General features: G+C 38.8%; 1 protein-coding gene across 1 annotated transcript in view; it reads left to right on the top strand.

Moving 5' to 3' along the window:
* Pdk3 (pyruvate dehydrogenase kinase 3) overlaps nucleotides 1–25,304 on the top strand; it is a 67,185-nt gene extending 41,881 nt beyond the window's left edge. The window contains 7 exon segments of the mRNA NM_001106581.2: nucleotides 1,747–1,824; nucleotides 6,933–7,009; nucleotides 8,401–8,502; nucleotides 9,048–9,158; nucleotides 13,427–13,540; nucleotides 21,154–21,293; nucleotides 24,637–25,304. Coding sequence (NP_001100051.1) covers nucleotides 1,747–1,824; nucleotides 6,933–7,009; nucleotides 8,401–8,502; nucleotides 9,048–9,158; nucleotides 13,427–13,540; nucleotides 21,154–21,293; nucleotides 24,637–24,667 — 653 coding nt within the window. The 3' untranslated portion in view covers nucleotides 24,668–25,304.
* Nucleotides 25,305–27,810: the final 2,506 nt, after the last annotated feature.

Raw genomic sequence — 27,810 nt, 5'->3', positions numbered from 1 at the left:
ATCTTTCCTTCTGTCACCTCTTGAATCTTAAGTGAGTACATTCTCCATGCACAATGTTGATTCATCTCCATGAAGCCGATATGAACCTGAGAACATTGCAGTGTGCCAGTGAAACATATTAAAACATAATTTGAAATTGTAAAGGTGAAACTGAAAAGTCTTCTTCTGATAAATAATCTTGTAGTTCTCATCTGTTTACATGGAGTTACCTTATAGTTCATTGTGTTCCTAGATATATAAGAAACAAAAGTATGTTCACACAAAAGCTTAATCATGATTATTCATAGCAGTATTATTCATAATAACCAAACAGTAGAAACAATTCAAATGTCCATCAGCTAATAACTGGATGAAGAAAATGTGATATGCTTTTACAGTGGCTATTACTTAAAAATGTTTTTATACTATGAAACTTAAATATATGGAATGACTACGGGTTACAACACAGATGACCCTTGAAAACACTGTCTTAGTTTCTTTTACTATTGCTACAATAAAATGTCCCCACAAGAACAACTTGGGGAGCAAGGGTTTTTATCTGTAAATTCCAGGTTAGATTCCATCATGGCAGGGATACCATTGAATTGCATGTTCACTATACATGGGTGACTTGGATGAAAATTATGTGTCAGTAAAGTCTTTAAAGTGACTTACCAAAAGGCCTATGATATCAAGCCAAGGATAGCAGTTGGCCACCTAAACAGGCACTAAACTAAGTTCTATATAACATTATAAAGTAAATGGATGCCGCAGATGCTCTCTTCAGATTGCTTTTCAGTGTTCTTTTCCTTTTTAAAAATAGTTTATGGTTCAAGAGAAAAGTTAATATGTCATGAGTCATCTTTACTTTCTTAATTTATTCCTCACCTTTTAAACTTTCTACAGTTGTCTTCTATTTTTGTAATGGCCTTGATTTTCTTACTTGATGTCTATTTTCCCCCATTGAAAAGCAGGCTCTTATACCTTAAACTTTATATAAGCTTGTAAGCTGTTATTCTTAACCAGCTTAACAGTTTAAAGACAATGGGTGGTTCAATAATGTAAATTCTGCACTTCATGAAAACCTGTTTACTAAAGTTATTATTGGGGTTTCGTTTGCTAGTAACTGAAAGATCACAGCTGTTGCCAATTTTTAAATTAATTTATGTGTATGAATATTTTGTCTTCATGTATATATGTATACCATATATATGCCTAGTGCTTACAGAGGCCATAGAGGGCATCAGATCTCCTGGAATTTGAGTTATGGTGGCTGTGAGCCACCGTATGGATGCTGGGAATTGAACCTGGAACCTCCCAGGAGCAAACAGGACTCTAAACTGCTGAGCCAGCTCTCGGGGTCTGGTGGCTGTCGATATTCTAAATTACAGAAAGTATTGTTTTGCTACAATTTAATCAGATTCTGTAGTGTTTAGTAGTACAGTCATGGGTTTATAAATTTCCATGAAAAGTATCTTTTACCAGTATTTAAAAGTTCAAACAGTTGTGTGCTTGGCATAAACCTAACTTTATTATTACTAATTTATGATTCTCATATGACTATGGTTGTTAAAACATAAAAATAAAAAAAACACATAGAAAAAAAAATTTTTTAGTCATAGTAATGTATTGAAACCAAAGGATTGTTTTAAAAGATAGTATTTGATTCATTTGAAGTCCCTTCAGAGAAATTCTTTATTTCTGTGTATACATCCACTTGTTTATATCTGTCATTAATGCAACAATTAAATTTTTCTTTCTTAACAGATGCATATGAAACAGCCAAGATGCTTTGTGAACAGTATTACCTGGTAGCTCCAGAACTGGAAGTTGAAGAATTCAATGGTAAAAGACAAGGCGGTGTAGATGAGAGATCAGGCTGGGACAGGGTGGTATAGCCATAGCCAGAAAAAGGATTTTAGTGTTAAGTACAAAGGGGACTTAAATACTAATGATATCCAAGCTGTCTTTCCGAGAGATCCTAAATTGGGGCTGCCTTGCTCTCTTTATGTCATTTCAAAGTGGTTCATATACACTTAGTCACCTGGGACTGTAATAAGTCTCTTTTGAAAAGGAATGTGCAGTGTACCCTGTGCTCATTAGTAGCCTTTTCCACTCACATTGGGGGTTAATCTTATGTTGCCTCCTTTCCGTTTATATGTGTTTTTTCTGCTTAGCCTCCAGTTTCTGTTTTTCGTCTTTACAGGAAAGCTATCTGAAAGTAAAATTCCTTATGTCTGTATAGAATTCTGTTGACATTTATTAAGTGCTGCTTCAACTAATGGTGTTTCAGGCAATGACTGTGCAAAATAGACTTTATTATTTCTTGAATCTCAAGCATAAAAAACCCAGACCACTATTTTTCATTGACTTTTAAAAGTATACTGTTAGAGGGAATATTCATATTCTGTTCATCTTATTTTAGAAAGCCAACAAGCATCTAGTAATCATCCACTAGAGCCACTAGGCCCACGATAAGGGAAGAATCATAGCCAAACACATTTTACATGGTTCTAAAAGGAAGAAAAGAAATGTCAACTGTAATATTCCCAAAGAAAAGTACACATAATTGAGCAAGCCTTTAGATGACTCCTAGAGAATGTTGTTTAAACTTAAAAGAAGAAAACAAACTGTAAAATGTTTTTCATTTCCTTGAAATTTGGACTGAAAAGGTTGAATTGAATTCTGAGGCTGTTTATATAACTAATGATGCTGTTTGCCACAAGATAAACTAAGCACTCAGCTTGCTTCTCAGGCCCCATTACAGCCACAATAAAAGAACCGCATAAAAACAGCAAAGGAAGCCAAGGAGGCTTATAAGTGGACCACTGTATTAGTCCCTTGAGGCTGCTAAACAAAACTATCAAAGACTGGGAGGATTAAATAACGGACATTTGTTTCTCATGGGTCTAGAAGTTGAGGAATACAAGATCATGGTGCTAACAGATTCGGTGTCTGGTGAGGGCCCATTTTCTGACATGTAGTCAAGGGTCAAGGAGCTCTCTGGGGTTGGGGTGTCTTTTATAAGAATGCTAATCCAATTCGTAAGATGCCACTCTCATGAACTAATGAACTCCATCAATTTTAGAAATTAAGTTTCGAGGTATGAATTGAGGACACAGACACAGAGCACATGGCAACTCATTAGGGCCAACTTGTAGAAGACTACAGCCAGACAGAAGTGTGCTGAGTGATAGACCAGGGCAGGACAAAAAGGAGTAGGCTGCTGCAGACATGGCAACCGTTGTTTCTAGTTATCCAGGAGAGGGACTGTGGGAGCAAAGCTGAGTGGTACAGGAGGGAAGCCAGAGGATTGGGATTAGTTTGCTGAAAGCTGGTCTAAGGGAAGCCTGGAGAGATGGCAGCACAGAGTAGGTTTACAGTGTCTGGGCTCTGCTACCAACAGTAACATGAGTGTATGCTGTCCAAAAACAACTTGTCAGATGGGATATGTGAATAACGTTACTGCAAAGTAAAACCATCATTTTAACATTTGAAGTGCTCTCTGGGTTATCATCCCAAACTTACTGAAAGCTTATTCTAAAGCCAATGGAGTCTTGATTCGATTTTTAAAACTCCAAGTCAACCTTTTCCCTATGGGCAATGTCCAGAGGGAAAGGAACACTAGCTACCTCAAGCGATAAACTTCGTTCTAAACTGAATTCCTAAACAGAATCACAACCATGGTAGGTGAGACTTTGGCAAAAGTCAGTAGCATGAATAACACCGAACTGCCATTGGATTTCTCTGCTGCTCTGTTGCTGCAAGAACATGCCTGTCTTTATCAAACTCTGAGGAAGAATGATTTTAAACTCCAGTTTCTGTGTCTAGCCAAATCCTCAACTGAGACAGGGTTCTCAGGATTGAGAGATGTGTCCTCCCTTGCGCACTTTTGTAAGGTAGGTTATATAACTAGGTCAATGGGCTGTATAATAGAGATGTAAATATATATATGAAACTCTACAATCACAGAGTTGGCGGTGTAACATGTTTTAAAAGCAGCTGAATCTAATTTAAAGGTTCCTAAAGAACAGCATGCATACCATGTAAAAGAAGCTGGAAGATCGGGGTTGGGGATTTAGCTCAGTGGTAGAGCGCTTGCCTAGGAAGCGCAAGGCCCTGGGTTCAGTCCCCAGCTCTGAAAAAAGAACCAAAAAAAAAGAAGCTGGAAGATCTGGTGATACAGTTGGGCTGTAAGAGAATAACTAGACATCATAGGAAAATGCATAGCATGTAAGACAGACATGCACTGTGCAGTGGTTGCCTCTGTGTCATAAGATACCATGACCAAAAGCAACTTGAGGAAAGACTTCACTTGGGCTTATAGTTCCAGAAGAATAGTGTCCTTCATGGTGGGGAAGGTATGTCATGGCAGCAAGAGAAGGAAACTGGCAGATCACATTTTCATTAGCACGTGGGGAAGAGATTGAGCAAGAAGGATAAAAGCAAGCAGGAAATGAAATACTTCTCCAGCAAAGCTTCACCTCTTAAATATCCCATAGCCTCCGTAAATAGTGTCGCCAGTGGAGGACCAAGTGTCCAAATGCATGAGCTTTTAGGGAATGTTTCTGATTCAAACCTCCAGACTATATGCGATACCTTCTAAAAGGGATGATGTGATAATGAGAAGGTGGAAGATTATACAGAATCCATTTCACTGTAAGACTAAAAGTATCCTCCAAGTAACACATGAAACATGCCATTACTCATGGGGAAGAAAATAGCACTTTGGTGGCTGTTCTGCAGTTCTTACATACCAGCGTTACTGATTTTTAACTTTCTTCACAGAGTCTATAGGGAGCAGATCAAGTGGTTAATTAAATTTACAGAACAGAATGCAAATATCCTTTAAAAGACTAGAGCAGAAATGCAGAGGGCAGAGACGGGAAAGGGTAAAAGGACTTTGGCTTTCTGTTTTTAGAAGATTGTCAGCCTTTTAGATATATCACTAAATATTTCAAATATCATCAAAGGAATTGGGACCTGGAAGCATAACTCCTTGGTAGAGTACTTTTTTAAGGTCCACGAGGCTCTAGGTCTGATCCCCCTACGTGCCAAACATATTCTTAGGCCAATTCGCTACAGTATGTTGCCATGATAAAATATCTGAGATAACACCCTAAAAGAGGAGAGATTTGCTTTAATAAATGGCTTTAGAGGTTTACATCCTTGATAGTTTGGCTCCATTGTTACAGATGTGAGTCTGACCACAATTTAGAGTAGCTATGTGTGTAGCTCAATGCAAAACCATAAACTGCTTAAAACATTTAGTGTGTGTGTATGTGTGTGTGTGTTTGTATATGTGTGTCTGTGTGTTGGTTAAGTCACCTAATATTTGTAGGTGCTACAGTGTCAAACTGTTGGACATGTCTGTAGGACCTGTGGCAGGATGCAGCATCATGGCAGGGAGTACATGATGGGCTAAAGTTGTTTATCTCAGGAGAACCAGGAAGCAAGAGAAACAAAGAGCTGGAGTCAACCAAGATTGATTTTTGGAGGCATGCCTTCCCTGGCCTATCTTCTCCACACTAGGCTTTACCTCCTCATGGTTCTAACACCTCCTATTAGTACCGTAGACTGGCAACCATGTCTTTAACATATGGCCTTTGGTGACACATGAGATGCAAACCAACAGCACTGCGTGTTCGATTTCAGCATCACTTCTGTTACCATGGTCATATCAGCTGTCCAAAGCTTGTTTGCTTATCTGTAACTGATAGCACCTATTCCATGATTACTATCGATTATCATACAGATTCAATTTCATGGTGAATAGAGAAGCTCATAATAAGTTACTTAGAACCAATGATTATTACCTCTAATTTATATTATTGTTAATTACTTTATTAGAGGCAATACTAAGTTATAAGGTGTCTATTCTAGTTGAGCAAGTTTGTTTCTCAATTGTGAACTGATTGCATATCCTGAGGAAGAAGGGCTTTCCCTGCTGAGCGTCTCTCTTCCACATACTGTGCTTCGTGCTTTGCACGAGGTTCAGTTTCTTTGATGTTCCTGAGAATATCCCTGGTTCAAGGAGAATACTATAGATACTCAAAGGTTTCATTGTAGTAAAAAGTTTCATGAACCTCATAGTCTAGTCTACACCATGTCCTGTTTATCATAATATAACACATGATAATTACTTTTGTCTCTGTAATAAGGGTTGCTTTAGGCTCACAATTTGAAAGGGTTCCATTGCTTTGGACTTGAGGCAAGGCAAGCCGTCATGGCAGCAGGAGAATGTGGCAGATGAAGCTGTTCCCCTCACAGCAGCCAGGAAAGAACAAGGAACAGGCCAGTGTCAAGATACCTTCCTCAAGGACATGCTCCAAGAACCTACTCCAACCAGGCCCCACCTGATATTTTCTACCATTTCTCAATATTGTTGTTAAATTATGAATCTGTCCGTGGATTAAACATTCATGTGTCAGAGGCTTCTTGTTTCATTCATTTCCCTGGAGCCTAGCATCTGGCAGCTAGTCGAGCCTTTAACATGAGGATTTCAGTGAATAGTTGAGATTCAAACAGTACTGCTATTGAGTCCAAATTTACCACCCCTTTCATTTGGCTCTCCTCTCACAAATGACTACTGCGGTTGATGGCAGATCTAGCCTCCTAATTTGAAAAATTCCAAGTGATGTTTGTAGGTCCTTGTGTGATACTCAGAATACCATGGCACAGGTGATACCATTCCAGTTTTGCTCAACAAAGTTTGAAAGAGCTTGGCCTATTTACTCAAGGTCACAAAGCTGCAGTGAAGGAAGTGGAGTTAGTCGCTGCAGTTTGCTTGATTCTGAAGCTTGGCTCAGTTATGTTGTTCTGCGTGGGAATCTGTATTATTTGTGTTTTATGGAGATTTGTTTGATGTACTTGGAAAATAGAATAGAAGCATCATTTTTGACTTTCTCCTACTTTAGGTCCTTATTCATTGATGGTTTTGTCTCTGTTTTCAGCCAAAGCACCAAACAAACCTATTCAGGTAGTTTATGTGCCGTCACATCTGTTTCACATGCTATTTGAGTTGTTCAAGGTAAGTGGAATTTTAAAACATGGGAAGAAGTCTTCATTTTAAATGGCTTTGATTCTGGGCATAATGGATTCATTAGATTAGCATAAGAAAAAGATTTTGCATAACCATTTTAAAAAGTCTATTTCTGATATCCTGTGGGCTTTATAATCTGTACACTGTGAGATGAAAAATTGCTGTGTACAGTATAGTTCTGTGAATATTAGTACATATTGATTTCGAAACTTAATTATACTTTGGCGACTTCACATCAAATCCATACTGTTTTTCTTTCAGTTAGGAGGTTAGAGATGCTTTTTAGATTTTCAAACCTAGCAGAGGTTTTATTGGTGATTACCAGACCAAAATAAAACCCTGTTTCTGTATAGCTATGATTCTGGAGCATTAACTGTGCTAATGCATTAGTCGGTCCGGTCCGGTCCTGAGACTCTCTATGGCCTAAGCTGTTGCTTTTGTTACCTAGTCACCAGTGATATTTCCAGTAGCAGTGTTATAAGTACAGGGTATTTGAGCTAACATTTCATCCCTTTAATGTATAAAACACTAAATTGAACACCTAAAGAACCAGTTATGCTGGTTTCTTCCCAAGAATATCCTACTGGTATAACACTAGGCTGGGCATGCAGTTGTGGGAGCTCTCATTGTTAGGTAGAACTTTCCAGAATTTCTTTCTGATGGATATTACCCTTTTTTTCAGTCCAGTGATTAATTTTTATGAGAAATATGAATCCCTTCAGCTTTTCTGCCTACATATTAAAGGATAGGTGCTTCATAAATGCAAGTGGTAAATAGCATTTAAAATGCACAAACCACCTTCTGTCTCCACATTACATGTGATAAAAACATTCTTCTGGGTTGAGATGAATAGTTTTAAAACCTTAAAGCCACCTGGCATGATGGCACATGCCTTTAATCCCACCAGTGGGCAGGTAAAGACAGCTGTATCCCTATGAAGTCAAGGCCAGCCCAATCTTCATAGTAAGACCCTGTCCCGACTACTCTCCTCCTCACACAAAACAATTCCCTAAACCCTCCCCCCCGCAAAGGACAGAAATCTAGTTAACATGTGGGATGGGGCTACAATTAAATGCAAAATAGAACATCAGGAAATTTTTCCTTGAAAGGAATCTATAGATAGAGGAAAAAATACACAGAAATCTCATTAATAGTAGCTATGCAAAGCAATTATCATATATAAGTAATCTCGTGCTTGTTTCTTTTTTGAAATTGTGGTTTTCAGGGCTAGGGGTGTAGCGCAGCGGTGGCGTAGATAATGCTTAGCCTGTGTGTGGCTCTAGGTTCCACCCGCAGCACCAAAAAGAATCAGTACCTTTAATGCAATTATACTTTGCAAGTCAGCAGCATGGTTTTTCAGAAAGGATTTCTTGTTTTAGAACTCGATGAGAGCAACAGTTGAACTATATGAAGATAAAAAAGAAGGCTACCCAGCTGTTAAAACTCTTGTTACTCTGGGTAAAGAAGACTTGTCCATTAAGGTAATCTTTTGCGTTTTTACTTTAATCATCAGTTGATTTAATAGTACGAGAGGGAAAGAAAGGAAACTGGCACGTCTTGAGTGTTATTTGTAAGTAAAGCTCCATATTAGTGCTTCCTCAGCAATGAACTGACCACATACATATATAGTGGTGGTACCATAAGATGCTATTGTCTAGTGACATTGTTCTCGTCTTGTTCTGTATAAGCACCTTCTATGATATTTTTGTGATGACTGCCTAATGGCACATTTCTCAGAGTGTCACTGTCATTTATAGAAACATGACTATATTGTGCTGGATTTTTGGCTTAAGTTACTTCATTGTATATTCATGAGTAGGACTTCAGTCCCAAGCCTATCAAATAATTTTGCTGTACTACTCTGTCTTCTTTGTTTACGATGGCCCCAAAGGAACCACTTTTCAGTGGGAGTTCAAAGCCCTTACTCATTTTAGAGCCTTCTAAGCATATACTTTATTTAATGATCTCTCTCCTTCTTAGGCACAGATTGATTCCCTTTTTATTTTTAACATGTTGTGCACTGCAGATAAGTGACCTAGGTGGTGGAGTCCCACTTCGAAAAATAGACCGTCTTTTTAACTACATGTACTCAACTGCTCCTCGTCCCAGCCTGGAGCCCACAAGAGCTGCTCCCTTGGTAAGCATGGCGAACGAATGGCTGCAGAAGAAATGTTCTTTAATACCGGCACAGGAACTGCCCATCTCCTCAGGTGGTTGTACTAGCCTTGCCTAAATGAGGATGTTTCTGGCATAGTTGGGAGCAGAGGCACCTTTCTGCCTTAGCTATTTAATCTGCGAGTTTTTTGGACTGAGAGTGTTTTTCTAATTTATCCAAGAAACACTCCAAGCTGAGTGTTTCACTCCCAGATACAGTGTGAAAAAGCTTTTCTCTGTGGTAAGACTGCCGCTGGAGAGCCACTTACATTATGCACCTCCCTCAGAGAGCTGGACATTACCCATGGGTGAGCAAAGGGATGGTGTAGAACGTGTGGCTTCAACTTTGTAGGAGAGATTTTAGTGCTGCCCTCCCTTATAGGCCTGAGTCACCTACAGCTTTTGGGTCACCACTGTCAAATTTGTTTATATAATTAAAATATTTAATTATAAAAACATTGGAATTTTCATATTGAATAATGTAAGCACAAAATATATAGATGATGTATGTATTTTCAGAGGTCTCTCTGTAGCGCTCTAGAAATAACCTTGGGCCTTAATTCAGGCAGTGAGAAAAGCCTCTGGTTACCATGGTAGCATTTATTCCTGGTTGGGCCACACTTTCTTCCCCTGCTGAGTGTTTCTAATTGACAAACAACAATTGAACCCTTTGTTATTAAACACAGCAATGTATCTATCAGTCTGCAAAATGGCTCAGGGTATAAATTAAGTTTCATTTTAAAGTCCTACCTGACTGATAAGCACATAAGATTATATTTTATTTGTATGAATAAAATCAAACACTTTACATTGTTATTTGAGGCAGAGTTTGTTAACTCAGCATGTGGAAAACTGAGGAAGTCATTTATACAGGATTCAGGAAAATTCATAGAAGATCAATTTGGAATAGTATTACCTTGACCGGGGTCTGGTACAAATTTGCATCTTCCTCAGTTGTTTAAAAGAGTATGGATTGTCTGTGGCATGTCTTTTTCAAAGAGCATCCTGAGGGTAGCTCTTTCTGCCATGTTTTTCTCTGTGGAACTTAGGACTCCAAGAGACTGGTATTTATCCGCCTTCCCATGAGGAAAAAGGGGTCAAAGTAAATGAACGGTAAAGCAGTCAGTGAGCTTTCTGGTGTGCTATTATGGCTGCTTTTGAAGAAATGCTTCCCTCCACATCGCTCCCATTTAATAAACTGTCCTCAACTTTAAAGTGGGTACACAGCTGTGCAGGACCAGAAACAGTTTCCTTTGCAAATGGCTTAAGAGTTTTACAAATCTGGGCCTTCCTTCATATATTTTTATTGAACAAATTTTAAACTGTTTTACATGTATAAGTATTTTGTGTGCCTGTATGTGTGTTTGCACATCATTGCATGCCTAGTCCCAGTGGAGAGCAACAGGAGTTACCCATGGCTGTGATCACATGGGTGCTGGGAACTGAACCTGGGTCTTCTGCAAGAGCAACAAGTGCACTGAACTGCTAAGCCATCTTTCTAGCCCTAATGACAGATTTAAACAATTTTAACTATTTGTGTGAGAGGAGAGTGAGTGTATGTGTGTGTGTGTGTGTGTATGCATGCGTGTGTGCACATGCACAGTTTTATGAAGTTGAATCCTGTCTCTTTACCTTTTTGTTGGTCCAAAGATTGAACCAAGTATTTTGACCCACTCCACCATCTCACCAGCACAAGATCTATTCTGTGGTGGTGGCTTTGAGACAGAGTCTGATGTCATCTGGGTAGGCTGATAGCTGGCTGAAGCTACGATGGATGACCTTGAACTCTTGATCTTCCTGCTTGGAGAACAGATGTGTGCCTCCTCAGTTTAGGAGGTGCTGGGGAATCAAATTGAGGATCTCTGGTGTGCTCAGCTGGCACTCTGCCCACCAAGCTATATCCCCAGTATCTGAAATGATCTTAATATACCCATGGAGTTATATGCCCCCAGTTTACTTAGTTGATAGCTGGTACCTTTTTACATTGAAATGTAAAAAGTACTAGTCTCTCCTACTCATGATACTGGACACATGATGTCTGTGTGCACTCTAAGGTAAGCAGCCATCCAGCCGGCCTCTACATCTATGCAGTAGAACCAAATGATACTTTTTCACGACGAGGTACAGCCTGAAAGCCACTGTTTTACACAGTAGGAAATTACTTAGAGCACGGCTCAGCCTCATCTCCATATATCCAAATTTCCTTTTTTTGGGGGGGAGTATCTACTATGCCTGTTAACGCATACTTTAGACAGTTAGAAGACAACTCTGTGGGGTCAATTATCACTTCTTCATTATGTGCACCTCAGATATTGACCTCAGGTCTTCGGTTTGTCAGCAAATCGAACCATACTACTAAGTTTGACTGCGTGGTAGATACTGCATAGACATGGCATTTACTATATCATGAAATTTTTATCAACTCAGAGGTGAGCTTTCCATTTCATGGTGAGAAAAGTCTTAAAGAAGTTGAATGACCTGCTTAGTCATACAAAAATATAGACTTCAGAGTCAAAGGCCTATGCAACTATGGCCCTCTTTCCTTAAGGCCCTATTACTGGTTCAGATTTAATCCAAAGTGCTAAAACTTACTGGATAGCATCTCTCTCCATAACCACCTGTGGCCAACCACAGACTTTAGTACCATTGTCTTATTCTTGTCTTTAAAAATATCTCTTTAAAAATATTTATTGTCGGGCTGGAGAAATGGCTGAGTGGTTAAGAGCACTGACTGCTCTTCCAGAGGTCCTGAGTTCAATTCCCAGCAACCACATGGTGGCTCACAACCATCTGTAATGAGATCTGATGCCCTCTTTTGGTGTGTCTGAAGATAGCTACAGTGTACTTATATATAATAAATAAATAAATCTTTAAAAAAATATTTATTGTCTGTCAGTTTGATAACATTGAAATATAGGAAGGTATTCATTTGTTTCTAAAAATACCCATTCACTATATCAATATACTGTAACTTTTCCAGATCCTTAGGAAGAACCTCTAAGAAACTTTTTCAGTGGTTTAGTCTTGTTATTGGTAAATTAACCTAGCACTGGTACACACCTTTAATCCCAGCACTCAGGATGCAAAGGCAGGTGGATCTTTGTGAATTTGAGGACAGCCAGGGCTACACAGAGAGACCCTGTCTTGCAAAAAATTTCAACTTCTATGCTATTAATTCTTACTTCAGACATGAGGGAAATCTGATAATGAAACTTGAAAGTGCATGTGGTTTTGTGTTGTCATCAGATCAAATTCCACTTGATGGATGTTTGCTTTTTAATATACTATTTTTAGTCTTTGAGAATTTGATTCAATATACTTTGTAGTTTGATCATATTCACTCACCACTGCTCCCCACAGATCTACCTCCTATTTATTCACTCCCCCTTCACTTCCCATTTTATATCCCTTTTTTTTTTAAGAAAAAGAAAGCTACTGTCTTGCAGCAGGCATCCTGATCTCTCAACAGTCCTTCTGCCCAGCTTTCCAAGAAAGCTCCCTGAACCTTAAGTATAGGAATTTTGTTACAGGTGTGTCAACTGAGGACAGACACACTATGGGCAATTGTTCTCTGTATTGTGACCAGTGTAGCTTCCCATAATGGTCTGTGCTGCAAAAGGAAGTCTCTTTTTAGGGGGTGAGAGCTGCATTTATCTGCAGATAGAAGTATACACTTAAAAAGTAACACTTGGAACTCAGGGTATTGTTCAGCTGGTGGAGTCTTTGCCTGGCGTGCTTTAAGCTCTAGATTCTAATCCCCAGCACTGCATAAACCAGGCATGGTGGTTCTATGCCTGGAATCCCAGTACTTAGGAGGTGGACACAAGAAGATCAGGAGCTCAAGGTCAATCTTAGATACATAACGAGTTAGTTCAAGGCCAGCCTAGATACATGAAACTGTCTCAAAAAAAGTTAGCCTGGTTTTATGCTCATACATAGCTAAAATTTTACTTTAAAATGCTAAATAATTTTAAAATGGCCGTTGATTTCTTATGTCTAAACTTGACAAGTGTTTTTTGTTTTCTGTTGTTGGGTTTTTGTTTTTTTGTTTTTGTTTTTGTTTTTTTTTTTTTTTTGGAAGGGGGGAAATAGGGAATTTTGGTTATAGACTATAGATGTGGCATTATAAACATTGAGTTACTAATTCATTTGATTTAAATTCAAATCAGGAATTCATTTTAATCTTCTGTAAGTGGTCCCCTATGAAGCATTTGTACTGGTCTCATTCTATTAATTTTCTTTTCTTAATAGGCTGGATTTGGTTATGGCTTGCCAATTTCTCGACTGTATGCCAGATATTTTCAGGGAGATCTAAAACTGTATTCCATGGAAGGAGTGGGTACCGATGCTGTCATTTATTTGAAGGTACTATGTTTTGTTTCTGTTAGTGTAAAGGCCTCTTGACTTTATAAGACTGGAAGTACCCATAACCAGTCAAGAAGAGCACTGTATCCTCTCTCACCTTGACATCACACTTATGAAACCATAGTATGCCTCACCCTGATTTTATGACCAGACATAACAAAATAGGAAGCATGGAAATATAAAGTTAAACTTTTTATTTTTACAACCATAAATCTAGTTTTTCAAAATTATATGTCCACTGAAAAACCCAGTTTAAAGGGAGATAGACTACCAATAATCTAAAGTCTTCTTGTCTTTTGCTTTATTTTCTTAAGTTGTAAGACTTCAGTAATGATAATATGCTTATATAAAATTATCTATAGATCTTGAATCAAATGAGGTAGTCCAGGATCAGACAAATACCAATGCTTGCTCTCATGCAGATCTTAGCTTTTTCTTAAATTCACTCACCCCTGTGTCCCAGTCACCTCTTCCCTTTCTCCTCTGAAAGGGTGGAGCCCCCCCGGGTTTCCTCCCACCAAGTACATCAGCTCTCTGCAGGGCTACACACATCTTCTCCAGCTGAGGGCAGACAAGGCAACCCAGCTAGAAGAACATACCCTACAGGTAGACAGTAGCTTTTGGGATAGCCCCTGCTCCAGTTGTTTGGGACCCACATGAAGACAGAGCTGTACATCTGCTACGTATGTGTGGTGAGACCTAGGTCTAGGCTGTGTATGCTCTTTGGTTGTTGGTTCAGTCTCAGAGCCCCAGGAATCCAGGTTACTTGACTCTGTTGGTCTTCCTGTGAAGTTCCTGTCCCCTTTGGGACCTGAAATCCTTCCCTCTAGTCTTCTATAAGAGTCCCCACAAGTTCTGTGCACTAGCTGTGGGTGTCTGCCCCTGTCTGAGTCAGTTGGTGAGTGGAACCGCTCAAAGACAGCCATTCTATACTCCTGTCTGCAAGTATAATAGAGCATCATTAATAGTGTCAGAGATTGGTGCTTGCCCATGGGATGGGTATGTACTTGGGCCGGTTATTAGTTGGTCTTTCCTTCAGTCTCTGTTCCATCCCCCATGCCTGCATTTCTTGTAGGCAGTGTGAATTTTAGGTCAAAAGTTTTGTGGTTAGGTGGGTGCCCCTATCCCTTACTGAGGTTCCTGCCTGGCTTTAGGAAGTGGTCTCTTCAGGTTCTACCTCCCCACTGCTGTGAATCTCAGGTAAGGTTACCCTAATTAATTCTGAGGAGCCTCCCCTATGCAAAGTCTCTGGCACTTATTCTATATGCACCCTAACCTCCCCCAACCCATGCCAGTTGCAGATTACCATTCATTCTCATGGCCATCTGGCCATCACTCCTGTTCCTCCCCACAACTGATCCTGAAACCTCCATTCCCCTCCCCATTCCCTCTCCCTCCATCTGCCTCTTCTGACTATTTTATTCCCCCTTCTAAGTGAGATTCAAGCATCTTTGCTTGTGTTTCCTTCTTGTTTAGCTTCTTTGGGTCTGTGAAGTGTTTATCCTGTACTTTATGGTTAATATCCACTTATAAATGAGTACATGCCATGCATGTCCTTTTGGGTCTGAGTTACCTCACTCAGGATGATAGTTCCTTCCATTTGATGAAGTTCCATCCATTTGCCTGCAAAATTCATGATGTCTTTGCTTTTAATAGCTGAGTAGTATCCCATTTTGTAGGTGTACCACATTTTCTTTATCCATTCTTCAGTTGAGAGACATCTAGGTGGTTTCTGGTTCCTGGCTATTACAAAGAAAGCTCCTATGAACATAGTTGAGCAAGTGTCTTTGTGGAATGGTGGGGCATCTTTTATGTATATATCCAGGAATTGTATAGCTGAGTCTTGACGTAGAAGTATTCCCAGTTTACGGAGTAACTACCAAATTGGTTTCCAAAGTGGTTGTACAAGTTTGCATTCCAACCAGCAGTGGAAGAGTGTTTCCTTACTTCTCCATCCTTATCAGTAGGTGATGTCACTGGAGTTTTGATCTTAGCCTTTCTGACAGGTATAAGATGGACTCTCACAGCTGTTTCCATTTGCATTTCTCTGATGACGAAGGCCTTTGGACAATTCTTTAAATGCTTCTTGGTTATTTGAGATTCCTCTGTTGAGAATTCTCTCTTTATTGGAATCTAACTTCTTGAGTTTATTGTATTTTTTGGATATTATCTCTCTGTCAGATGTCGGGTTGGTGAAGATCCTTTCCCAATTTGTAGGCTGCTGTTTTGTCCTATTGACAGTGTCCTTTACCATATAGAAGCTTTACAGTTTCATGGGGTCACATTTATCAATCCTTATCAATCTTAGAGCCTGAGCCATTAGTGTTCTGTTCAGGAAATTTTCCCCAGTGCCCATGTGTTTGAGGCTCTTCCCCACTTTTTGTTCTATTAGTTTGAGTGTGTCTAGTTTTATGTCGAGGTCCTTGATCCACTTGGACCAAATCTTTGTACAAGGAGATAAGAATGGATCGATTTTCTTCTACATGCTGACCGCAGTCGAATCAGCACATTGAAAATGCTCTCTTTTTTCCACTGTATGGTTTTAGCTCCTTTGTCAAGGATCAACTGACCATAGGTGAGTAGGTTCATTCTTGGGTCTTCAATTCTATTCCACTGGTCTATCTGTCTGTCTCTGTACCAGTACCATGCAGTTTTTTTTATCACTATTGCTCTGTAATACTGCTTGAGTTCAGGGACAGTTATTCCCCCAGAAGTTCTTTTATTGTTGAGGACAGTTTTCGCTATCTTGGGTTTTTTGTTATTCCAAATAAATTTGCAAATTGTTCTTTCTAACGCTATGAAGAATTGTGTTGGAATTTAATGGGAATTGCATTGAATCTGTAAATTGCTTTTGATAAAATGGCCATTTTTACTATATTAATCCTGCCAATCCATGAGCATGGGAGATCTTTCCAACTTCTGAGATCTTCAGTTCCTTTCTTCAGAGGCTTGGTCTTGTCATATGGATCTTTCACTTGTTCAGTTAGAGTTATACCAAGAAAGTTTTTGTATCAATGTTCTCAAGGGAAATTGGTCTGAAGTTCTCTTTCAGTCTGAGTCTTTGTGTGATATAGTTATCAGATATAGTATGGCCTCATAGAATAAGTTTGGTAGTATTCCTTCTGTTTCTGTTTTGTGGAATAGTTTGAGGAATATTGGCTCTTCTTTGAAAGTCTAGTAGAATTCTATACCAAAACCATCTTTTTTTGGTGTGAAACTTTTGATGCTTTCATTTCTTTAGGCTGTATAAACAATTTACCTTATCTTTATTTAACTTTGGTAAATGGAACCTGTCTAGAAAATTGTTCATCTCATTAAGATTTCCAAATTTTGTGGAGTAGAGGCTTTTGAAATAAGACCTAATGATACTTTGAGTTTCCTCAGTGTCTGTTGTTGTGTCTCCCTTTTCATTTCTGATTTTGTTTATTTGGATACTGTCTCTCTGCTTTTTGTTTAGTTTGACTAAGGGTTTGTCTCTTGTTGATTTTCTCTTAAGAACCAAGTCTTGGTTTAGTTGATTCTTTGTATTGTTTTCTTTGTTTCTAAGTGATTGATTTTAGCCATAATTTTGATTATTTCCTGCCTTCTACTCTTTTTGGTGTGCTTGCTTCTTTTTTTTCCTCTAGAGCTTTCAGGTGTGCTTTTAAATTGGTATGAGAACTTTCTAATCTCTTTATAGAGGCGCTTTCCTCTTAGCACTGCTTTCATTGTGTCCCATAAATTTGGGTATGTTGTGCCTTCATTGTCATTAAGTTCTAGAAAGTCTTTAATTTCTTTAATTCTTCCCTGACCCAGAGATCACTGAGTAGAGAGTTGTTCAGTTTCCATGAGTCTGAAAGCTTTCTGGTATTTCTGCTGTTGTTGAAGTCCATCTTTAATATATAGTGGTCTGATAAGATACAAGGCATTATTTCAATCTTCTCGTATCTGTTGAGGCCTGTTTTGTGACAAACTATATGGTCAATTTTGGAGAAGGATCCATGAGGTGCTGAGAAGAAGGTATATTATTTTGTGTCTGGGTGAAATAGTCTATAGATGTCTGTTAGGTCCATTTGCTTCATAACTTCTGTTAGTTTCATTATTTCTCTGTTTAGGTTTTGTCTAGATGACCTGTCAGTTGGTGAGAGTTGGGTGTTGAAGTCTAGTTTCCCAATATTAATGTGTGGGGTTCTTTGAGTATGAAGTGTCCTTCCCTGTCTATTTTGATTAATTTTGGTTGAAAGTGTATTTTATTCTATATTAGAATGGCTACTCCAGCTTGTTTGCTTAGAAAACTTTTTTTCCAACCTTTTATTCTGGGGTAATGCCTACCTGTATTGTTGAAGTGTGTATCTTGTATGCAGCAGGATGATGGATCCTATTTTTGCATCCATTCTGTTTTCTGTTAGCCTGTGTCTTTTTATTGGGAAATTGACTCCATTGGTGTTGAGAGATATTAATGACCAGTGGTTGTTATTTCCTGTTATTGTTTTTTTGGTGCCATGTTTTGCAGGTGTGGGGGTGGGGATGCTCGCACACATGCTTCCCTTGTTTTTCCTGGTAGGTAATTACTTATTTCTTGTATTTCTTGGATGTAGTTATCCTTCTTGGGTTGGAGTTTTCCTTCTTGTATTTTCTGTGGGGCTGGATTTGTGGATAGATATTGTTTGAATTTGGATTTGTCTTGAAATATCTTGTTTTCTCCATCTATGAATATTTAGAATTTTGTTGTGTATAGTAGTCTAGGTTGGTGGTTTTTATTTTTTTTAGAGGTTACATGGTATTTAACCAGGTTCTTCTACCTTTTAGAGTCTCTGTTGAGAAATCAGGTGTAATTCTAATAGGTCTTCCTTTGTATGTTACCTGGCCTCTTTCCCTTGTAGCTTTTAATATTTTTTCTTTGTCCTATAGAAAACATAATAGTCTGTTTTAATTATTATGTGCAAGGAGGATTTTCTTTTCTGGTCCAGTCTGACTGGTGTTCTGTAAGCTCCTTGTATGTTTATAGGCATCTCTTTCTCTAGGTTGGGAACATTTTCTTTTATGATTTTGTTGAGAATATTTTCTGGCCCTTGGATCTGGGACTCTTAACCTTCTACTACTTTTATTCTTAAGTTAGGTCTTTTCATAGTGTCCCAGATTTCCCTGATGTTTTGTGTCAGGACTTTTTTAGCTTTAACATTTTCCTTGGCTGATATATCAGTTTCTTCTATTGTATCTTCCACACCTGAGATTCTCTCTTCCATCTCTTGTATTCTGTCGGTGATGCTTGCACCTGTAGTTCCTATTCGCTTACCTAGGTTCTCCAGGGTTCCCTTGGTTTGTGTTTTCTTTATTACTTCTATTTCCACTTTCAGGTCTTTCCCAGTTATATTTATTTCCTTCATCTGTTTAATTGTGTTTTCCTGTATGTCTTTAAGGAATTTATTTGTTTCTTTAAAGACTTCTATCTTTTTATTGTATTTTCCTGTATTTCCTTAAGGGATTTATTTGTTCCCTCTTTGAAGGCCTGTATTGTCTTTATATGATTGGATGTAAGGTCATTTCTTGTGCTTTGGTTGTGGTAGGATATCCAGGGTTGCTGTAGTAGGATAGCTGTGCTTTGGAGGTGTCATATTGCCCTGGCTTTTGTTAATTGTGTTCTGTCGAGGGCCTGTAGCCATCTGGATAATTTTGGTCCCTGGATGGTCATAGTAGGTACAAAAATTAGTCCTTGTGTGGCAGGCCTCTGATGGGTATTGTTGGGCTGCCTGGTTCTGGATCAGCAAGTCCGTATGGTTCACAGGTATGGTGAAGGTGTACAGAAGAATGGAGGTCCGCTGGGTTTAGTAGCCTGTTCAGGGCAGCTTGGGTGTCTCAGAGGGCTCAGCGGAGACAGGTGGAGAAGGGAAGCTTGTCTGTATGGTTCAGGATCCTCAGGTTTGACAGAGGTGGGGGGGGTCAGACCTTAGCTTTTAATTTGTGTATATATGAACATATGTGGAAATGAGCATCAAGACAGGTCACAAAACTATATAGAGTTCCATGAGATAAAAGAAAGATTTTAGCGTATAGAGGAGAAAGATGGGAGAATAGCACGTAAAAGCAGAAACTACTAGAGTTGAAAAGGAGGATATACAGGGGGACAGATGTGGGGATGGAAGAGAAGATCTGGAGGGGAGGGGAATCAGCAAAAAACACGCCATCCATATATATATATATATATATATATATATATATATATATATATATCTCCATCCTTTTTTTTTTCTTTTTCTTTTTTTCGGAGTTGGGGACCGAACCCAGGGCCTTGCGCTTGCTAGGCAAGCGCTCTACCACTGAGCTAAATCCCCAACCCCTATATATCCATCCTTAATGGGACCATGTACATTAATTTTTAAATCAATAAAATCATAATATCCATTTAAAATGTTTATCTAGTAACTAAGGTCTGTATAACTCAGTTTTTCTCATTTGTTGGTGTTAGACTTTATTTCTGAATTCTAGAATCTTGGTATATTATTTTAATAGGTAATAGAGGCATACAGTAACATTTAAACGCTTCAGAAGGAAAATTAAATGTTTTCAGTGCTGGCACTAAGCCATACTTCTCTTCAAGAGGTACTGGGTTTTGTTTCTTATGGATCCTCCTAGAGTTGATTCTATATTTATAGGGGCTAGGGATGTAACTCAGTCATATAGATCGTGCCTAACATATGCAAGGCTTTGGGTTCCATTCCTAGTATCACAAAGGCAAAACAAACAAACAGAAATCTAATATAGGAGCTGAGCATGCCAGCGCACACCCTTAAGCTCAGCACTTGGAAGACAGAGGCAGGCTAGCCTGGTCTGTGTAGAAAGTTCCAGGCTAGCCAGGGATACATAGTGAGTCCCTGTCTCAAAAACTTAACAACATCAAAAATCTGATAGAGTTCATTCTGCACTTATAAAATAGATTTGAAATCTAATGTGAGAGACGACATTTCAGCAGCTTAGTTTTGTTTCCTAAGTTTGGAATGTTTCCCGCAGAACTTTCCACATTGAGTCATGTAGAACTGGCTCATTCTTTTTATCTGAGCACAGTTGATTACTGGAAGTGAGATCATAGTTAGACTAGGCATTTTGATGTATATCTCAATGATGGAGTTTGCTTGCTTGCTTTGGCGTTGAAGATGAAGCCCAGAGCCTCCTGCGTGTTCCTAGGCTTGCTCTCTACCACTGAGCTACATTCCCAGCCTATAAGAGATGTGTTGTTTAATGTCACTTGATGGCAAATGTTTATAAGTCTTATGAAGAAGACTTTATTTCTTCTTGGGCTCTTTTTTTGGGCAGCAAATGCCTCTTGAACAAATGATTGATCTTAACACATACTGTCAACAGTATTGAGTATCTCAAAGCAGTATTAACTGAACTACAATATATTTTGTTCCTGTCATATTGTTTCAGTATTGATTTTGAGCAAGTGAGCAAATGATTTCACTCATTTACAAAAGGTTCAGGATATTTTTCCTGGTTAGTCTAAGTAAATCTATAAAATAAATGTTAATATTTCAAAAATAAACATATGACTACTAGTGTTTAAAGGAGTAAAATTCATGAGTTTCATGTAAGAAAAATAGTTACTAGATCCTTGGTGTATGTATTTTTTGTAATAGGCCCTTTCAAGTGAATCCTTTGAGAGGCTGCCAGTTTTCAATAAGTCTGCATGGCGCCATTACAAGACCACTCCTGAAGCTGATGACTGGAGCAATCCCAGCAGCGAACCAAGGGATGCATCAAAATACAAGGCTAAACAGTAAGAAACCACTTCGATTTCCATTATAAAATATCTGATTTGTCTCCAGAAAGTACCAGGCAGACAATTGAACAGTATTTTACACCACACATTCTCTGTGGTTTTATCATTGGAAAAGCAAAGTGATCCTTAGCAAAAAGAACGCTTGGAGAAAGACTTTTATGCTGAAAAGGAGAACAAGAATTGGGTAGCTAGAATCATCATTTAAATGGAATTCCCTAGGTCCTAGGAATCCTTGCACTTCCGAGGTATTGACAGTGAAGAAGGGCTTATTCTACTGTGAATGTTGTTTTAAAAACAATAAGTTTTCAGTTTATTGGCAGTCTTAGAAATCGACCGAAATATGGTGAGAATTTTTGTGGGTTAAAACTGAAAGTGAAGCTAAAATTAATCAAATTGAAGTTAATTCACACAGTGAAACATTATTCAGTCTTTAAAAAGGAGAATCTTGAGGTCACTTTCTTTTTTTTTTTTAAGATTTCTTTATTTACTATATATTAGTAGAATGTAGCTGTCTTCAGACACACCAGAAGAGGGCATCAGATCTCATTACAGATGGTCGTGAGCCACCATTGAACTCAGGACCTCTGGAAGAGCTGTCAGTCCTCTTAACTGCTGAGCCATCTCTCAAGTTGCTTTCAATATAGAAAGTGCTGTGATTGAAGACCATGTCAGAAAACATCCCCACCTTGATTTGTTTAGTTTTTTTTTTTTCTGAAACATCATTTAGTTTATTCCTTATTACCATGTTTGGTAGAATTAAGATGTTGTTACAAAGGCTCTCAGTGGAGCTTTTTTGTATTTTTTTTCTGGAATACTCTCTCAGTACTCTTGCAAAATTATATGTTTAGAGTCGTGATTTCTGCTTGGTCCATTAGTGATGATGCTATGAGTGGCTCATAATTTAGGTGATGGCTGGTCCCTCTAAGGCAGTGGTTCTCAACTTTCCTAGTTCTGTAACCCTTTAATATAGTTCCTCGTGTTTGGTGACCTCAACCTGTAAAATGACATTTGTTTATATTTCATAACTGTATTTTGCTAGTTTTATGAAACATAAATATCTGTGTTTTTTGATGATCTTAGGTGACCCCTGTGAAAGGGTCATTTAATACCCTGGGGGTTGTAACCCATGGCTTGAGAACCTCTGCCTTAAAGGATGGGACATAAGTTTCTTGCCTTGTGTTTTTGAGCATTGTAGATTTAAAAGTGTTTTATTATTTTATACATTATACTCACTCAGCACTTTTTTATTGAAGTACATAATATATAGTAGGAATGTCTACAAATCTTAAGTCTCTGGATCGACACACTTTTACATCTCTATTTCTGATACCCTGGAAGACTCATTTCTAGCCATATTGTTGTCCTCTTTTCTCTACCATAGAAGATGTTTTCTGACCATCACTGGAGGTAGTTTGTGAAACATAGAACAAAACCACATGTAAATATGTCCCCTTGTCATCTTTGCCCACTGTGAAATCCATTCATGTTATTGGATGTGGCTGTCACTGTCCTTTTTGTTGCTTAAAATGGCACACTTTTAGATAGTGGGAGTTGTTTTGAACTTGATTTTCTGCATTCCACTGACCAAGGTGTGTTAATTTTTAAAGTTGTCCTACTTTAAAAATGCATATCCATCCTCCAAAGGTCATCTTCTGTGCTCCTATCCTGGACTCAGTCGTTTTAGATTTCTTTTTAACTGATATTTGAGAGCCTAATCTTATAGGGTAGGGCTGCTCATTACACCTCTTCTAAGCCCCCTTTTTGGACAGAGGTTCTGAACACGCACATGCATGTATATATGCATATACCTAAGTTCATATTAATAGTTTCATTCTATTTTAACATTGATTATTTCTCTGTAATGTTTTTCTTATATACATATATATTTTTCTATGTATATACAGTTTTTTATATACTTCTTAACATATACACCTTGATTCTTAAAATCTTTTAACAGAACGGAACAGAAACATTTATGGGCAAATATCCTTAATATGCCCTTGCAATTTTATACCATTATAGTAAATGCTGGTGTTTTCTAATGAGTGGCATAAAGAGTAAAAGGTATCAGTGCTGCTGTTTAATCATTCCTGTAGAAATACATGGTGGATCTCCATGCAGCTCATCTCAGAACAGGAAATTTAAAGGGATTAAGTCATTCACCCTCAGTCATATGATAGTATCAGGAGAGTTATCCCTGCTGTCCCCACAGTGGGTGAATATTTTTTCCCAAGGAAGAGATGTGCTCTGACCAGCTACACAAGGCTTGATTGTGTCTCTTTCTCCTGAGGAGACAGACAGACAGACAGACAGACAGACAGACAGACACACACACACACACACACACACACACACACACACACCATTCTCAGCCAGTGGTAAGCAGATTAGCTTGAAAGCCTGTATCAGATCAGTTTACTCCAATCCCATTTTCAGTCTGTATGTAAGCCAAATATCTTGTTGGATATCAGTGGGAGTCAGAGGCAGATGGATCTGTGACTTTTAGGCTACCCTGCTCTACTTAGCAAGTTCCAGGACAAGTAGAGTTACATAGCGAGACCCATAGTAAACAGCTTAATGTATTGGATGCTAATTAAAGATCAGTCCTCATTTCCAGCATGTTGTTTTCAAACAAATTTCACAAAAATCAAACCCTCAAGTAGTTAGATTGGCAATTTAAAATTGTTAAGTTCTATAAATAGAATAACAGTTGAATGCCTGGGGAATGATTCAGGAAAGGCACACAAATGGGACAGAGTCGGGGCTTGTATGTAAGGAGGTGTAAAAGATGGATTCTTTAGCTAGTTTTTAAAGCATCGGTTTTATTGAGATATGATTCTCATAGCACACAGTTTGCTCTTTTGAAGCACACAGCTAAGTTGTTGGGGTATAGTCAACGTTTACAACTCTTACCACTGTTCCAAACTGGGACTTTGTCAGGCAAAGAAGAAAGCCCATATGCATTAGTAGCCACTTTATAGTTCGAAGGAAGTTTTTCTTTTGTGTTTTGAAATATGGTTTCTCTATGTATTCCTGGCTGTCTGAATCTCACTATGTTATTCCAGGATGGCCTCTAACTCAACAAAGATCCAGCTGTCTCTGCCTCCTGCATGCTGGGATTAAAGGCATATGCCACCACACCTGACTTCTGGTTCTTAATTGAGAGTAAAAAACTGTTGTAAAGTTTACATAAATAATAGAATGCTACTTTTTCTGTAGTAGCTATAGAAAATGATTCTGAGTTAAGGCAAAGGTTTTAGAATTATTACTGTAAATGTCAAGTTTTGGTTAAAATAAAGGAGACTATACTCATGAGCTCTCTGGATTCTTTTCTTTATAGGGACAAGATCAAGAGTAATAAAACTTTCTAGAAAACTGAGTGCTGTGGTCATCTCTGAAGAAAGATTACCTTCTGCAAGTCAACCAGAGACCCGTATTTCTACCAACTCTTAACCGTGGCACTATTGTTATTCCCAATGCTTAGTTGCTTCCTGTATATTGGCTGAGTATGTCCATGGAGCCCTCCCTATAGTTAGTCCCATTGTATCTTCCACTAGAGGTGTAGCTTGAGCAATTTTTCATGCTGTGGCATCATTAGCACCCATCACAACACAGCACAGAGCCTCCTAGCGCTCTTGTACCCTATACTCTGTATCTTGTTATGGAGTTTAGTGTCTGAAGTCTTCCCAGGATTCTGAGCTCCTTCCTCATTCCAGATCCAGCAGGTCCTACTGTTGCTGTTTATGACCAAATTCCCAGCTAGGGCTTGAGGAATCTAAAAGTGGGAGGCATCAGTGGAGCTCATCTTGACAATTCAGTCCCAGGGTTCTTCCTGTCCCATAGACATCTCCCTTCATTCTTGATTTGGACCTTTGCCCCCTTCCGTCTGACCGGATTCTCATTGGGAGGTGTGGTACTTGGGTGTTAGAACCTATTCATCTGTATGAATTTTACTTTACCATTCATTGGCTTACTTCTCTTCCATTGATTAAAGCACTCTAAACGTTGTCTTGGAATTTCTCACTTAACACCTTGGATTGAAAGATTTGAAGTGAAAACGCACCTGCTAACCTGTTCAGCCTTGTAAAAAACGAGGGCAGTGCAGCTCATGTTCCCATGAAAGCTCCGCCATGTTCGTTTGCCATGTGAAATTTCTCTTGTAGTCATCTTAGGAACTACAAGTCCCTGTGTCATGGACTCGAATCGCTGTAACAGAGATTGTCCCATTATTTTCAAAAATGTTATAAACCTTAATTTTCATCGTCATCACTTTTCACCAGTTTTAGAACTATCCACTCAGTCTGACTTTTTCTTCATTTGTTTTGTCTGTGTAGCCCTGGCTGTCCTGTAACTCACTCTGTAGACCAGGTTGGCCTTGAACACAGAGGCTTCTGCCTCCTGACTGCTGGGATTAAATTCATGCTCCACTACCATCTGGCTTTCAATCTGATTTTTATAATTGCTTTTGTTAAAAGTTGTTAGCAGAGGTCTTCTGGTAAGAGAAGAGACCTGCTGTGATATTTATCCCTAATACTAGAGGCTGTCTGAGAGTCTGGATTCAAACCTAGCTTATCAGCTCCCTGCTGTGTGTTTCTCTCTTTGCTCTATTTTCCCCATATATGTATGTCATCCACGCTAACTATTGGTATCATTTACTACATGCATGAATGTTTATGTCCAGTTTCTCAATGTTGAACCTAGATTTAGTTTGTAGCCAGGTGGTAGCACATACCTGCGATCTCAGTTCTCCAGGTGTTGAGACAGGAGGATCATGATCATAGCCTGGGCTGTGTACCAAGACTCTTCTCAGGAAAGTTTGAACGTGTGTTTATCATTACTCCTTTATCTTTACTGCCACAGCAATGTAGTCCCCCTACCCACGGCCTCCACAGTGAAGGCTTTTGCCTTGGAGTTTGCACTGACTTAGCCACACCTGGCTCAGTTGTAGGTGTCTTTGAATCACACAGCATCTGATTTTCTTCCATTTCCTTGTATTACCTCAGTCCCTGGTGGCTCTTTCTAAAGACCTCAGTGCAAAGCTGGCACATAATGAGCCAAACCAAAAAAAATGTTGATAAACTTCAAGGAGAGACTCATGGGTCACAAGTCTAAGTCGTCTAAGTCGGTGTCTTGAATGAAGGTTAAGCTCTGTGACCATTTCCTATGATGGAAAAGCTGTGAAAATACTTACAATTTAAAGACCTTGGATACCTTGTAAATACTAGATGGTATGTCCATATCTTCCTGAGTTTCAGTTCCCAGCCATCTTCCTTTACATTGCAAGTTTGACTATGGGACAAAGGAGACAACAGATTCATATTATGGCATTTGTTGCCTGGCTTCAGCACCGTTTTTATTGTTTAAGGATTGCCGATTGATTGCCATTCTTCCACAACAGATGCCACAGAAGGGTTGGGCATGGTGTAGAAAAACCTTGTTATATTCTTTGTCCTTTTGAAAAGCCAGCTTCTGTTTAAAGGTCTTAAGGATTTAATCTACAGTCCTTCTCTAATATTCTTGGGCTTAACTCATGTCCATCTAAGCCTGATGCATTCCAGCCATTCCTGTCTTCGTGTCATCAATAATTTAACCTCAGCCCCAAAGCAGTCATAGGGTTTCAGGAACATCCTGCATTCTCAATGTTTATTCTCCCCTTGACTAACTTATGTGTCGTCTCTGCTGGCATCACATGAGCTTTGAGCTCTTTATGAATTTCTACATATATTACAAATTGATATTGACTACCTTTCAGCTGAATTCTTCTCCATTTCTCTGTAATGCCCTTCTGTTTATAGTTCCCCTCTATCTTAAGTATTTTGGGAGCCGTGTGTACTATTTGAAACAGTACCTGGCACACAGTAGGTACTTAATATGTATGTGTTCTGTCAAAGGGTGAAAACTAATTTACAATTGCTGGTATGGAAACATCTTTCTGAGTTCTTCAGATATTCCTGACTTGAAATTGGTAATGATTCACTTCAAGAGCTGTAGCAGTACTGAATTTCTTTTTATAGTGCTAAGAGATAGCTTTAAAAAATGTGGAGAAGTGACAGGAATCAGAAATGGATCTCCCAGAGCCATCTGATTCTTTGTCTATGAATATCTGGTTTCAGATTCATTATACAAGGGCTTCTTTCTATCTTGTGACACGGTTTTACAGCTTCCTTAGGGTTTCCAAAGAACTCAACATTCAGCACCCCATGTGATCCTTACAATGCCAGGAGGTGGACTGTGCAAAGTAGCTTTTATTTTTCATGTGAATTCCAAAGCAGTTAAGTGGCTTGCTGAGGAGCCATGGAGTAGCAGAACTGTGTTCTGTGGCTTGGGTCTTCCTGTTCCTGGACCAGTGCTCTGAACAATATGTCAAGTGCTTAGGATGATCTCTTAAGAGGAATTTCTTGGGCATATTAGTCCTCAAGGATAATCTCAAAGTGTAAAGTTTTCTGTATGCAAGACCGTTAACTCAGGAACGATTTTCTTTGGTGTTTTTCCATTCTGGCTTATTTAGAGGAGA

This window comes from Rattus norvegicus, chromosome X (assembly GCF_021556685.1).
Source record: "Rattus norvegicus strain SHRSP/BbbUtx chromosome X, alternate assembly SHRSP_T2T, whole genome shotgun sequence".
NCBI lineage: Eukaryota > Metazoa > Chordata > Mammalia > Rodentia > Muridae > Rattus > Rattus norvegicus.
The sequence above is the reverse complement of the archived record's forward strand: the minus strand, read 5'-3'. Positions and strand labels throughout refer to the sequence as shown.